At 35.5% G+C, this 14,713-nt stretch overlaps 1 protein-coding gene and 1 pseudogene across 2 annotated transcripts; both read right to left on the bottom strand.

Annotated features, from left to right (window-relative positions):
• Window positions 1-407: 407 nt before the first annotated feature.
• On the bottom strand, window positions 408-3,844 carry LOC145601807 (uncharacterized; annotated as a pseudogene). The gene is made up of 2 exons (XR_014104440.1): window positions 1,209-3,844; window positions 408-1,092 (listed from the first exon to the last, which is right to left on the bottom strand). The product of XR_014104440.1 is annotated as an uncharacterized LOC145601807 (transcript).
• Window positions 3,845-9,927: 6,083 nt separating this feature from the next.
• LOC145602402 (uncharacterized) lies at window positions 9,928-13,865 on the bottom strand. Its single transcript, XM_081658593.1, has 4 exons — window positions 11,039-13,865; window positions 10,530-10,941; window positions 10,381-10,446; window positions 9,928-10,228 (listed from the first exon to the last, which is right to left on the bottom strand). The coding sequence occupies exons 1-3, from the start codon at window positions 13,698-13,700 to the stop codon at window positions 10,431-10,433; spliced, it is 3,090 nt and encodes a 1,029-aa protein (XP_081514719.1). The 5' UTR covers window positions 13,701-13,865; the 3' UTR covers window positions 9,928-10,228; window positions 10,381-10,430.
• Between the last annotated feature and the right edge of the window lie 848 nt (window positions 13,866-14,713).

A 14,713-nucleotide genomic window follows, 5' to 3' on the forward strand; every position in this document is an offset into this window, starting at 1 on the left:
CAACTCAATTTAAAATTTATGTGGATGTACAAGTACGAGTGGCACATTATCGGAGGAAATATTAAAGTGCAACATGATGAATTGAAATATCAAAAAGCAATCGAAATTCTTTTTTTGATTCTTGTATGTAGAATATAATGTTATTAAACATAAAATCTTGATAAAGATTAAATGGGCAAATAAAATGTTTATATAGCTGCCCCCACTAACTTCAAGTCGGCGTTAAGCAACTGTCATGCCAATATTTCAATCATAAGTAAGTCAAATTTCGTAAAAAAAAAAACACTACACTCCTTATTTTTATCCATAAACATTCTAATCTTGTTCCTACAAATTTTATGTTCAGATTGCTAGATTTCACATTATCTACACAAACCGATCGAGCTCGTCAAGTGTGATAACTCACATGCAAATAACAAAGCAATTTCAACTTTATATATACTTGGACCCAACAATGTATTCTTGAGCATTTTTGTTACAATATTAGTATTACAGAGAACATACTACAGTATCGAAAGCAAAAACTTACACTTAGTTTATGCTAATGTCTCACAGTAGTCTTAATTATGACTCTTATACCTCTACTGCTAGCTTGGTATGCATGATTCCTGCAAGAGCCTAACAATTTCAGTACTGTAAGTGATGAATTTGGCATATACTAGAAGATATGAAATTTAGAAGTATGTACCTAGACGCGCTTTGCACGAATGACATGTAGTTGTTTAAGGAGAGCATCCTTTAGTACTTGCAACTCCCCAATAGCATCTTCGATCCTCATTCGATCTTGTGGTGACTCCACGGAACATTTTACTCCAATTTCAATGATAGATTTTATGCACTTATGTTTCCTGTCAATTTTTGTGAAAATTTCGCCTTCATTTCCTTCACTTGTACCTCCATCCTCTAGGAGCCTTGGGTCAATGATGTTTACCAATTGATCAGATAGTGCTGCTGAATTAGCATAACTATGAAGGTCTAAACCTCGTTCGAACATCTCATCAGTGGGATTTTTTGAAGTCATCATCTCTAACAACACAATGCCGAAGCTGTAAATGTCACCTTCCTTAGACACAATACTTCCCAAGCCATATTCTGTTCAAAACAGAGTTTTTCAAAGCAGAGAAAAGATACGTGCTTAAATTATAAATTATGATTAATTAAATACACTATAAGTTTAGATTTCAGTGTTATTATTTCATATTAATTACCTGGAGCTGCATATCCAACCGTGCCTTTGACTGCTATTGAGCTACTGTTATTTTCAGTTGCACGCAAATGAAATCTTGCTAACCCAAAGTCCCCAACATGAGCAACCATGGAATCATCGAGGAGAATGTTGCTTGGTTTTAGGTCGCAATGAATGATAGGAGTGTCGCAACCATTGTGCAGATAGTCCAGTGCACTCGCCACATCAATTGCAATCACTACCCTTTGAAGTAGATTTAGGGTTCTCAAATTTGTATCCGTGTGAATCCATTGATGAAGACTTCCATTTGTCATGAACTCGTACACCAAAGCCTTGAAATCATTGCCTTGAAAGTCAGTACTCGAGCAAACTGTGACAATCTTAAGAAGGTTCCTATGACGGATACTTCTTAATGCTTCACACTCTGCCATGAAACTTTTGGTAGCACCTCTCTGTTGAAGGCTGATAACTTTAACAGCCACAACCATGTTGCTCTCTTGATGATCAAGGACCCCTTTATAAACAGACCCAAAATGACCTACACCAAGTAAATTTGCTTCCGAAAACCCATCTGTAGCTTTGAGAAGCATGTCATAAGATATTTTCGAGAAGGGCTCTATCAAATTCGACTCGGATCCTTGAGATGGTTTGTTTTGTTTCCTCCTTGAACAAAGTAGGAAGTACACTAATGCCACTATAGACACACTCGCAACCAAAGAAGCTAGTACAATGATCACAACCACGGCAACAAACAATTTACTCCCCTTTCCTTTCGAATCATTACTAGGTGGACATGTTGGCAAATGAAGTTCTGGTATCCCTCCACAGAGTTTGGTATTCCCACGAATTATCAAAGCGCTTAAATTTGCAAAAACGCCTTTTCTAGGGACCTCACCCTCAAAATTATTAAAAGATAGATCTAGTCCTACTAATGGAAAATTTTCAAAGAAAAGTGGAATAGGACCAGACAACTTATTATGAGAAAGGTTCAAAAAATTCAAACTAGTTAGTGACTTGAAAGACTGAGGGATATACCCGGTGAACAAGTTTCCTCCCATATCTAGCTCAACAAGCTCATTGCAACTCCCAAGGGTGGTTGGTAGCTCTCCGGAGAGGGTGTTTTGGGATACATCTAACAAAACCAAATTACTCAGTTGCTCAATTTCAACCGGGATGACTCCTTGCAATCTATTATTTCCCAAGCCTAGGATGAATATCATAGATGAAGCATGGAATAGCTGAGGAGGTAGAGCTCCACTAAAGTTGTTTGAATCTATTGTTTGCCAAATAGAGTTTACCCAAATGTGACAGATTTCCCCATGAATTAGGAAGATTACCAGTGAGATAATTGCTATCCATGTCTAATATTTCTAATTTTGTGAGCTTTTTGATTTGAGGTGAAATATGCCCACTCAGTTGATTACTTTGCAAATCCAAAAACGTCAAGTTGACGAGGTTGTAAAGCCCTGACGGAATGCTTCCATAAATTTCATTATTTCCAAAATCAATTGAGGTGAGTGCTGTCGTGGACAAGTTACCTAAAGACTCCGGTAGCATCCCACCAAAATTATTACCATAAAATTGCAACCCTTGTACTTTACTGCAATTAACAAGAGTTTGTAGACAATCTAAATCATTTTCTCTTCCTGTCCCTAAATTGTTTTGATAAATCTCTAAGTATAATAAATTAGGCATATTTCTAGCACTAAACATGTTGCCTGTGAAATTATTAGAATAGGCACCAAATCCTTCTAGATGAGTGAGGTTTGCGAGGGAGACTGGGAGCTTTCCATGGAAGAAATTTTCAGATATGTGGAACTTGGTGAGTTTAGGAAGACGAACCCCAATATCCAAGGGAAGAGTTCCTTGGAGTTGATTAAATTCTAAACCAACCTGTTGGAGCTGAGAAAGATTGTAAAATGAAGGAGGAATAGTACCTGAAATACTACAATTAATTATAGCGAAATAGCGTAGATATTTGTGTGTTGCTCCAATGCTGTCTGGAATGCTTCCGTGAAAAGGATTGCTAGACGCAGATAGCATCTGCAAGGAAGTCATATTTACGACTACCTTGTTGAGGAGATCACCCTCAAGTTGGTTGCTAAAAAGTGTGATAAATTTCAAGTTGGAAAGGAGGCCGAGTTGAGATGGAATAATTCCAGAAAGATGGTTGACTGCTAGGCCGAGGGCCTCCAAATTCAAGCAACGAGATATATTGGCAGGAATTTGGCCTTCAAAGGCGTTGTTTTCTAATACTAGGCTCCTTAACTTTACAAGATTTCCAAGTTGAGGGGGTATGTGGCCTCTAAAGCTATTGTTGTATAAATTTAGTACATGAAGGAAACTTAAGTTGCCTACATAAGGTGATAGAGTTCCTACCAAATTATTGTTTTTAAGATTTAAATCGACAACTCGATGTGGATGCTTGGTGCCACAAAAGACACCATGCCATTCACAAATAGGAAGGGATTCATTCCAAGAGTCTAAAACTCTATGAGGGTCATGGGTTATTTGTGACTTAATCTTTAAGAGGGCAACACGCTCAACACTATTAGGCAAGACGGATTGGAAAAGGATTGAGAAATGAGTAACAAAAACGAATACCAAACTGAAAAAGGGACTCATGGCACTCAAATATGATTTTCAGGATAAGGTTTATTTGTGTGTAGTATGTTTATGAGTTAATATCCACACATATATATACTACATTATATAGGACTTACGTAGGACAGGAACTTGCTCGTAGTAGGAAGATAATAATACTAATTTAATTGGATGGAAATTTACATGTCCACATACTCGTGGAACTATCCAAGACAAGATTGAGGCCTTGCAAGCAGTAAAGCACACGGCAATCCACAGACTCGCGTCTTTAATTGCTAAGAGCCTAATCAATTACTAAGAGTTTATGAAAATTTATTTTCAAGTGTATACAAAGTGACGGGTCTGTGGATTGTTGACAAAGTCAAAAAAAAGTGAAAATAAGATAAATATAACAAAGTCTAAATTATTGTTGACAAAGTAGGTTCATTAATCAGGTATGTGGTGGAAAATTTATTTTCAAGTGTATACAAAGTGACGGGTCTGTGAATTTTCACTTATTGTTGACTGATCTAAACCTTGCTTTTGCCTTTATAGTTTATACAACTCTACAAGTATATAATACAGTTCAATCTTGAAAGTGAATGAATATATATCCACAAAAAAACCCTTATACGCCATAAAATAAGAAAACTTTATTTTAACGATTTCAGCTTTGGCGGTTTGCTGTTAATTATTTAGTTTTAATTTATTGTCTAATAATCCCATCTTTAGTGTGCATTCTCAACTAAATAGATAATTATGGTTGATTTTTACTAATTCAGTATCATACTGGACGGTACTATATTAATGATAATGTTAGTGGACCATCTCAACCAAAAGCTTAAACTGATGGTTGAGGCCCAGGAATATGTTTTATACTCTATCACGCCCCCTCACACGAGAGCCCGTTGGGCTAGAAGTGTGGATGCAGCATGGGCCCTCCTCATATACCCTGCGCTTAATATTCCACTTGAAAGTGGGGGGTGGATGAGATTCGAACCCGTGACCTTTGTGTCACGATGGCTCCGATACCATGTTAGTGGACCATCTCAACCAAAAGCTTAAGCTGATGGTTGAGGCCCAGGAATATGTTTTATACTCTATCACTCCCCCTCACATGAAAGGCCCTTTGGGCTTGAAATGTGGATGCAACACAGGTCCACCCATACCTGGTGCGAATTAATTCCACTTTGAAGGAGGGGCGGATAAGATTCGAACCCGTGACCTTTGTGTCACGATGGCTCCGATACCATGTTAGTGGACCATCTCAACCAAAAGCTTAAGCTGATGGTTGAGGCCCAGGAATATGTTTTATACTCTATCAGATAACATTGTATTTATAAAATGCAACAAACACTATGTCAAGATACAACAAATTAATTACACATTAACATTAAGCGCCAAACTAAATTTTTCCGATTCACCATACGAAGCGCGCGCATCGCGCGCGCGGGGGCTCCATAACTAGTACAACATAAAATAAGAAAACTTTATTTTAACGATTTCAGCTTTGGCGGTTTGCTGTTAATTATTTAGTTTTAATTTATTGTCTAATAATCCCATCTTTAGTGTGTATTCTCAACTAAATAGATAATTATGGTTGATTTTTACTAATTCAGTATCATACTGGACGATACTATGATTGATTACCGAATAATTTTAAGCATGATAATTGTGGTTGATTATTAACCAATTTGGCCCTTAATGTACTTCACTTTTAATTGTTTAACTTATTAACTTTTTTTTAATTTGGCCCACCAAACCGTTGTTTTCAAGATCTAATTCAACGACTCGTTGTGGATGCTTAACACCACAAGTAACACCCGACCATTGACAGTGAGGGAGGGAGTTATTCCAAGAGCTCAAAACCCCTCGAGGGTCCTCACTAATTTCGGACTTAATTGCTAAGAGGGCAACACGGTCTACATTATTTGTAGGCAAGACGGTGTAAAATAGGTTTGAGAAATGGATAAACAAAATGACTAGAGAGGAAAAAATGAGATTCATAACTAAGTTTGATATATATGAATTATTTCAAGAAGTAGAATAGGCTTATTGGTATCGTAGTATGCGTATCAATGTGCACTTATATAAGCACATAAGTTGTAGTACCAAGACGCGGTAAAGAATAGAAATATAGAATGTTCAAACGTGTGGTCTATCGTAGTCAAGACTCAAGAGACTACCTTCGAAGAGGGTAACTAAGGTACCTCATCTTATGGAGCAATGAAGACCCGTGATTATTGAAGTCTCACTACATTGTTCATTTAAATTACTTATTAACTCCATTGAGCACGGTATCCATCCTTTTTATGCCAACAAGGCAACAACTGTGCACAAACTCTGTTAGCTTAAGACAGTGGCGGAGCCAGGATTTATTATTTGGGGGGGGGGGGGCAAATTGCTTAATACGAGTATATATTTTTGTTATGGACAAGACAATTATTCTTATATGGTAAAAGAGTAGTTTTTATAAGTTGGTTGCATATTGAGAAAATTATCAAAAAAAAAAAAAAAAAAAGGATGTTTGGTGAACCCCCAATTGTAAGTTATGTGATCCTCGATAATCAAAGTACAATTAAGCCTTATTTAAGGCCCAACAACCAGTAAACCATCTCTTAACTTTGTGATATATATTTTTTATGTAATGTATTTAAACGTTTTACGGTATCTTTATACGCTAACGAAAATTAAACCTCTTTTTTTAAAAAAATTTTCTTTTTTTTGAAAATGGGGTCGTGGCATCATCAGCCCGACTAGACCACTGTATTTAAGACTGTGTCAGACTAAATTTACCACCCTTTTAATTAAAAAAAAATAATAAATCCTACACTAACTATATCTATTTTATTACTAAAAAAAAAGTTGTTATCAAGACATTTAGTGATAAATCTGATAATATTTCTAGGTTTTTTTTTTTTTTTTTGGACATCATAATAATTTGTATTGTCACTTTACGATCTGATGTCAATATACAAAGTATATAACATTGACTATCAATTTTTTAGGAGAGTCAGGGATAGCTCAAGTGGTTAGCCTTTCCCTCCCGGTCTCATCAACCGCTCTTGTGGCTCTCTAAACACCAAAAACTATCAATTTTTTTATATTCAGTAAAAGTAATTTTAAGTGCAATAAAATAATTTAAAGGAAATTTTAGAAAATAACACCTGAAAAAAACTTTTATTATAACACCACTAAAAAAAACCAAAAAATTTTGGTTTCACAACCACTTAACGGATTATTGGATGGAATCCGTTAGTGGGGCCATAATTTGACACGTGTCAATAGCCTATAGGTTTATATAATTAAAAAATGAATTAATAAAAAAAAGAAAAAAATAATTAAAAAAAAAGAAAGTCCCTAACCCAGCTAGCCCCACCACCGGCCCCGCCTTGTCTCGGCCACCAACACCATAATCCAGGTCGCCGGCACCCATCTCCCCCCACCAAAACCACTCACGTCGCCGAAAACCTTCCCACACTGCCGAATTTTGCCTTCCCCCCCCGAAAACCACCCACGTCGTCGAAAGCCTTCCCACACCAACCCAAAAACCACCCCCGTCGCCGCCAAAATCCTCTCCCACTCAACCCAAATACCACCCACATCGCCGAAATCCTCTCCCACACCATCATCGTCGCCGAAATTCTCTCCCCTACCCAGAATCGTTGTGAAACCCAACCCCCACCAACCCTAAAACTGCCCTCAGCTCACCTGAACCCTAACCCAAAAATCGAATTAAATCGGGGCTGAGGCTGAGGTGGGTACGGTATTTAAGGGTTAGGGTGGTGCGTCGGTTGTGGGTGATCAGTGGGGGGGGGGGGGACCAACAGAGGCGGTGGGTGGGAGGAACCGACGCCGGTGGTGCATACGGTGGCTGGATTAGGATTTTAGGGTTTTTCATTTTTTTTTAATTAACCCAATATATAACTGACATGTATACTATGTGGGGCCCGCTAACGGTTTTTTGGATGGCGTTAGTATGTGGTGGTGAAACCAAAATTTTTGGTTTTTTTTTGTGGTGTTATAAAGTTTTTTTTTTTTTTTTTTTTTTTTTTTTTTTTTTTTTTTTTGTTGTGGTGTTATAATCAAAATTTGTGTTTTTTTCAGGTGTTATTTTCTAAAATTTCCTAATTTAAATTAAGTAAAAAAAAATTATTTAATTTTAATAAAAATATTTTTTTAGTAGTAAATTAAGGTGAATAGAACAGAAATTTAGTGATATTGCATTTCAAAATTTTCCCATCTTTTTAATAAATGTTGATTATGTGCGATTTGTATTTTCATAACTATAATTTTAGTTTTCATTTTGGAGAATCATAGAGATGTTATGATTTGGGTTTTGGAAACCTAGAATACATACTACGTCAGTACATCTTTACTTTTCTCAAATTATATAGATAATGTATGTGTCAATTAATGAATGGTTTACTTTGTCTTGAAAAAGAAATTCCATAATATTAATTTCATCTGTCTACAAATAATCTTTTTGCCCAATTTAACTACATATGTTAAGGATTGTATTACCTTGATGTAGATTAAGAAAAAGTACCCCGTAGACCCGTACTACCGTAGCTAAGGAGGTAGACACAAAGATCAGCATTATTATTGATAGAAAGTCATCAACTCATTTATCGGGGTCAGCAGACAAAGAAAAAACGAGTCATGTACTACCGTCAACGTACTCTATATACTTCCAAGTCTTCTACTCCATTGAACACGGTATGCATGGCTGCATGCATTCCTGCTATTATTCAATGAAACTACTAGGAAAGTAGGAAATTAAAATTATTTGTTTTTTCTTTTTTTTTTTTTTTTTTTTTTTTTTTTTTTTTTTTTATCAATTATAATGCACAAAGTCTTATATGTGGCCGGTCACACCGTGTAACCAACCACTATAAGGGTTACTTCGCTAGTGTAATGGAGGTTACTTGGTCAGTGTTAAAGGGGTTACTTGTTCAGTATTATAGGGGTTACTCAGTCAGTATTATAGGGATTAGTTAATCATTGTTATAGGGGTTACTTTAAGTAGTCACACGGTGTGGTCGGCCGCACACAAGACGTGCTGATTCTAATGTAGTCGACTTTTGACTACCACAATTTTTTAAAATGAATAGCTGAGTTTATTTGTTTTTCGATTTATTTTTAATTAAAAATTTATTTTTTAATTATTCTATATATTTTGTTTATTTTCAGAATTTCAAAAATATTATAAATAATTTTTGGAAGATAAAAATATATTTAAATACTTAAAAAATCTGTTTAATTAACTTTTTGAATTAAAAATAAATCAAAAATAAATACTTAGCTGTGCATTACAAAAAAATAATTGTAGTAAAAAATCATAAGATTACAGTATAATCATCATTTTTATATGTTTTTCTAGTTCAATAAAAATAAGCTCTCTTTTTTTCTTTTTTTTTTATAATGTTTTTTATAGGAATAAAAATAAGTTCACTCCAATTATACCTAAAACTTTTTTTTTTTTATCCAAAACGAAAAACTAGGAAGACAAGAAAAGCAAGATCATAAACTTTTAGGAGGTGTTTAGTATAAACCTCGTAAATGAAACGGAAAGGATTCAAATAAGTAGGGGAAAAGGGTAATAATGATAAACGTTACCCTTATTATGTGTTTGGTATCCTAGTGGAATGGAAACAATTTGAGTAGATTATGATTTAAGGAAACGTATTTTGTTTCCACTAGTTTGTCAAGAGTAACAAATTGGGGGATTTTGTTATTCTCCGAAAATGGTATTCGTTACTTTTAACCCATACTAAGCAACTAGAAATGAAAACACTTAATTAAATCCGTTTCCTACATCTAAAATTACTATACCAAACGCACCCTTACATTCATTGCTTAATCGATCATCAGCTCAAGCATTATAATATCAACTCCACAAATTAAATACACCCGAGTTCACTGAACTTTGAGTAAGATATAAAATCAAACCAAGACAAGCAAACCAGAGCACTGTTTAACATTATTAAATGTTGAATCATTTTAACTCTAGCTATTTTATCAGCCCTTCGATCATACATTAGCTTACCAACTTTTAAGTATCAAACCTTGTAAAAAGCTCATTCGAAAATTGGAAACGAGAATAAAAAAATTTGATTGGGCATATCAATTTTGAAACGCTACACGTTCAGCAGATGTATGTAAATATATTGAGTTTATAACTATCTTGCTTTTATTAATAAAGAAAAAAAAGCGTACATGCTAAAATAGATACTTCGAATTAATTTCTCTATAAAAATTTTCTTCATCTTATGAATCTAGCTTCACTCACTCTAGAAACAGAAGACTAGCAGCTATGAACAACCTTTGACGTGATCTTGTTGTCTTAGCCAAATAATATAGCGATCCGATCCAATAAGCCGATAACTAAACTTCTCTTTGAGTTGCTTAACATAGCATATGCTGGATATATGTTGTACATGCTTGATACTGCTGGACCTGGAAAATCAATTAGTTTATCAAAGTTTATTTTTCCCACAATCAAAAATTAATATATACTCTGTATTATTTAGTGATCTTTAATTTTATACATTTTGCCTTTGAATACATTACACGAAATAATAATTTGACAGTTAAACCAAAAAACTTACTCTGAATCAATTTTCTGCCTATGCCGCCTCAGATTAGTCATATACCACGTTTAACCAGCAATATCCCTGAAAGAGCTTAGAAAAATCGGTAAAGGATGAAATATAGTGATACCAGACAATTAAATCTTGCTAACGTAAATAGTATGTACCTAATGTGCCTTGCACGGATGATATGTAGTTCTTTAAGCAGAATATCCCTTGTTCCCAGTAACTCTCCGATGGCATCTTCGATCTTCATTCGACCTTGTGGTGACTCTACTGAACATTTCACTCCAATTTCAACCACAGACTTTATGCACTTCATTTTCCTTTCATTTTCTGCCAAAAGTTCGCCTTCATTTCCTTTACCTGCATCATCTGCTCCATCATCTAAGAGCCTTGGGTCAATGATGTTTATCAATTGATTAGGCAATAATGTTGCTGATTTAGCATAATTATGCAGGTCTAAACCTCCTTCGAACATCGTATCAGTGGGATTTTTGGAAGTCATCAACTCTAACAACACAATGCCGTAACTGTATACATCACCTTCCTTAGAAACCACACTTCCCACACCATACTCTGTTAAAAAATTATCATCAAAGCAGAAAAAATATACACTTGTTAAAAGAAACAAAATCAAATTGAACATGTTGGAATTGTGTCATTGTTTTGTTACCTGGAGCTGCATACCCAACTGTTCCTTTGACAGCAACAGAGCTACTGTTATTTGTAGTTGCACACAAATGATACCTTGCCAATCCAAAGTCCCCAACATGAGCAACCATGTCATCGTTGAGAAGAATGTTACTTGGCTTTAGGTCGCAATGAATGATAGGTTCGTCACAATCATTGTGCAGATAATTCAGTGCACTCGCCACATCAATTGCAATCTCTACCCTTTGAAGAAGACTTAGGGTTCTCAAATTTGGATCCGTATGAATCCATTGATGAAGACTTCCATTTGTCATGTACTCATACACCAAAGCCTTGAAATCATTGCCTTGAAAGTCAGTACTCGAGCAAACAGTGACGATCTTAAGAAGATTCCTATGACGGATACTTCTTAGTGCTTCACACTCGGCCATGAAACTTTTGGTAGCTCCTCTCTGTTCAAGGCTGATGACTTTAACAGCCACAACCATGTTACTCTCTAGATCAAGGACTCCTTTGAAAACAGACCCAAAACGACCCGCACCAAGTAAATTAGCTTCCGAAAATCTGTCAGTTGCTTTGAGCAGCATATCATAAGATACTTTTGAAAAGGGCTCTACCAAGTTCAACTCTGATCCACGAGACAACTTGTTCTGTTTCCTCCTTGAACGAAGTAGAAAGTATACAAACGACACTATCGACACAGCAACAATCAAAGAAGCAACCGCAATGATAACATTCATTGCAACAGACAATTTTCCCCTCTTTCTTTTTGTAGTAGGACTTGGTGGACATGTTGGCAAATGGAGCTCAGGAATTCCACCACAAAGTTTGCTATTCCCAAGAATTGTCAAACCAGTTTGATTTGCAAAAACTCCATTTTTGGGAACCTCTCCCTCAAAGTTGTTATACGATAAATCCAGTAAGAACAATGAAAAGTTGGCCAAGAATTGAGGAATTGTGCCAGACAAGTCATTATGAGAAAGATTCAAAAAGTCCAAACTAGCTAATGACTTGAATGATTGAGGAATAGATCCAGTGAATAAGTTCTTTCCCGCCATTAATGTATTAAGGCTAATGCAACTACTAAGGGTGGTAGGGAACTCTCCGGATAAAGCATTTTCTGATACACCCAAATTCACTAAATTATTCAGTTGCCCAATTTCAACCGGGATGGTTCCTTTTAATTGATTGTAGTCCAAGTACAGGTTGACTAACACTGAAGAAGCAAGGAATAGTTGAGGAGGTATAGTTCCACTAATGTTATTTTGTGAAAGCTCCAAATACAATAAATTTGTACAGTTTCCAAGACTCGTTGGTATTGAGCCTTCAAATTTGTTGTTTTTTAACAAGAACCAGCTCAAACGTGACATATTTCCCCATGAATTAGGAATTTCACCGGTGAAATAATTGTCATCAATGATAAATAATTCTAATTTAGTTAGCCTTTCTATCTGAGGTGAAAGATTTCCACTCATTTGATTACCTTCCAAAATCAAAATCCTTAAGTTGATGAGGTTAAATAAACCTGATGGAATGCTTCCATAAATTTTATTTGTTTGAAAATTAATAGTAGTGAGTGTTGTGGAAAAGTTACCTAAGAAATTCGGTAGCATCCCACCAAATCTATTACCAGAAAATTCCAAAGTATCTAAGTTGCTGCAGTTAACTAGAGTTTGTAGAAAATTTAAATCATCTGCTTCTCCTCCCCCCATATAGTTACCGCAGACTGCTATGTATTCCAAATTGGGAATATTTTTAGCACTAAACATGAATTTGCCTGTGAACCGGTTATTACAAGCATTAAGCATCCCAAGGTTAGTAAGGTTTGAAAGAGAGGCCGGCAGCTTTCCATGGAAGAAATTATTTCCAATGTATAATATAAAGAGTTGAGGAAGACGAAACCCGAGATCAAAGGGAAGAGTTCCTTGGAGTTGATTGAATTGTAAATCTATCAATTGAAGCTGAGAAAGATTGTAGAAAGAAGGAGGAATAATACCTGAAATACTATTTTTCGAAATACTGATATAGTATAGATATTGGTGTGCTGCTCCAATGTTGTCTGGAATTCTTCCATGAAAAGCATTACGTAGTGCATACAGTTCCCGCAGGCTAGTCAAATTGACGACGACCTTGTTTAGGAGGTCACCCTCAAGTTTGTTAGCATCAAGTTTTAAGAGTTGTAACTTAGACAGGAGGCCAATTTGAGATGGAACAATTCCAGAAAGATTGTTTAGTGTAAAGCGAAGTTGCATAAGATTCAAGCAACGAGATATATTGGCTGGAATTTGGCCTTCAAAAGTGTTACGTTCTAAGTCTAGAACCCTTAACTTTACTAGATTGCCAATTTGAGGTGGTATGTGGCCTCCAAAGTTATTGTCGTTTAAAAAAAGAGTATGCAGGAAGCTTAAGTTGCCTACATAAGGTGATAGAGTTCCCACCAAATTGTAGTTTGGAAGACTTAAGCTAACGACTCGATGTCGATGCTTGGTGCCACAAAAGACACCTTGCCATTCACAGACAGGAAGGGATTCATTCCAAGAGTCTAAAACTCCATGAGGGTCATGGGTTATTTGTGACTTAATCTCTAAGAGGGCAACACGCTCAACACTATTAGGCAAGACGGAGTGGAAAAGGATTGAGAAATGAATAAGCGAAATGAATAAAAAGGTAAATGTTGGATTCATGGCTTTTAAATAAACAAAGTGTTTTGAATGATATTTATGTTGTTTGTGAAGTATGGTATGTTTATCAATATGCGTATATATAGGAACTTAGATGTAGTAGCAAGATGCTTGAATAGAGATGGTCAACAAACTGTAATATGATTTTCAGGATAAGGTTTATTTGTGTGTAATATGTTTATGAGTTAATATCCACACACATATATACTACATTATATAGGACCTACGTAGGACAGGAACTTGCTCGTAGTAGGAAGATAATAATACTAATTTAATTGGATGGAAATTTACATGTCCACATACTCGTGGAACTATCCAAGACAAGATTGAGGCCTTGCAAGCAGTAAAGCACACGGCAATCCACAGACTCGCGACTTTAATTGCTAAGAGCCTAATCAATTACTAAGAGTTTATGAAAATTTATTTTCAAGGGTATACAAAGTGACGAGTCTGTGGATTGTTGACAAAGTCAAAAAAAAAGTGAAAATAAGATAAATATAACAAAGTCTAAATTATTGTTGACAAAGTAGGTTCATTAATCAGGTATGTGGTGGCATCAAACAAATTATAAAAACTCATCGTACAAGATAAGTAAGAAAGGTTTGAGGAAGAGCCAAAGAGACGACCATCAATTACAAATACTCCATTAGACACGACTATACCGGTCCCTTTTAAGCTAATACTTGGACAAAGTCATACATACACAGACCAATTTCTTCTTGTTTTATTCAGAATTTATTAGCATACTTTTACAATTCGTCCATTATATGTCCGTGTGTGCCAACTTCTAAGTAACATGTAATTAATTATGTGCTCAAAAGTGGAAATGATGTTTTAAAAAAAATAGTCACAAATTACTCTAACATAACCGAATGGTTGATCACTTTTCCCCGTTATTAGTGAATTTTCACTTATTGTTGACTGATCTAAACCTTGCTTTTGCCTTTATAGTTTATACAACTCTACAAGTATATAATACAGTTCAATCTTGAAAGTGAATGAATATATATCCACAA

This window comes from Chenopodium album, chromosome 21, assembly GCF_948465745.1.
Source record: "Chenopodium album chromosome 21, dcCheAlbu1.1, whole genome shotgun sequence".
NCBI lineage: Eukaryota > Viridiplantae > Streptophyta > Magnoliopsida > Caryophyllales > Amaranthaceae > Chenopodium > Chenopodium album.

Bases quoted from the DNA above. Each gene is read 5' to 3' on its own strand.
- LOC145602402 (XM_081658593.1), bottom strand. From the start codon at position 13,700: ATGAATCCAACATTTACCTTTTTATTCATTTCGCTTATTCATTTCTCA. The intron at 10,942-11,038 runs GTAACAAAACAA...ATTTTTTAACAG, and splicing joins AGTTGGGTATGCAGCTCCAG to AGTATGGTGTGGGAAGTGTG.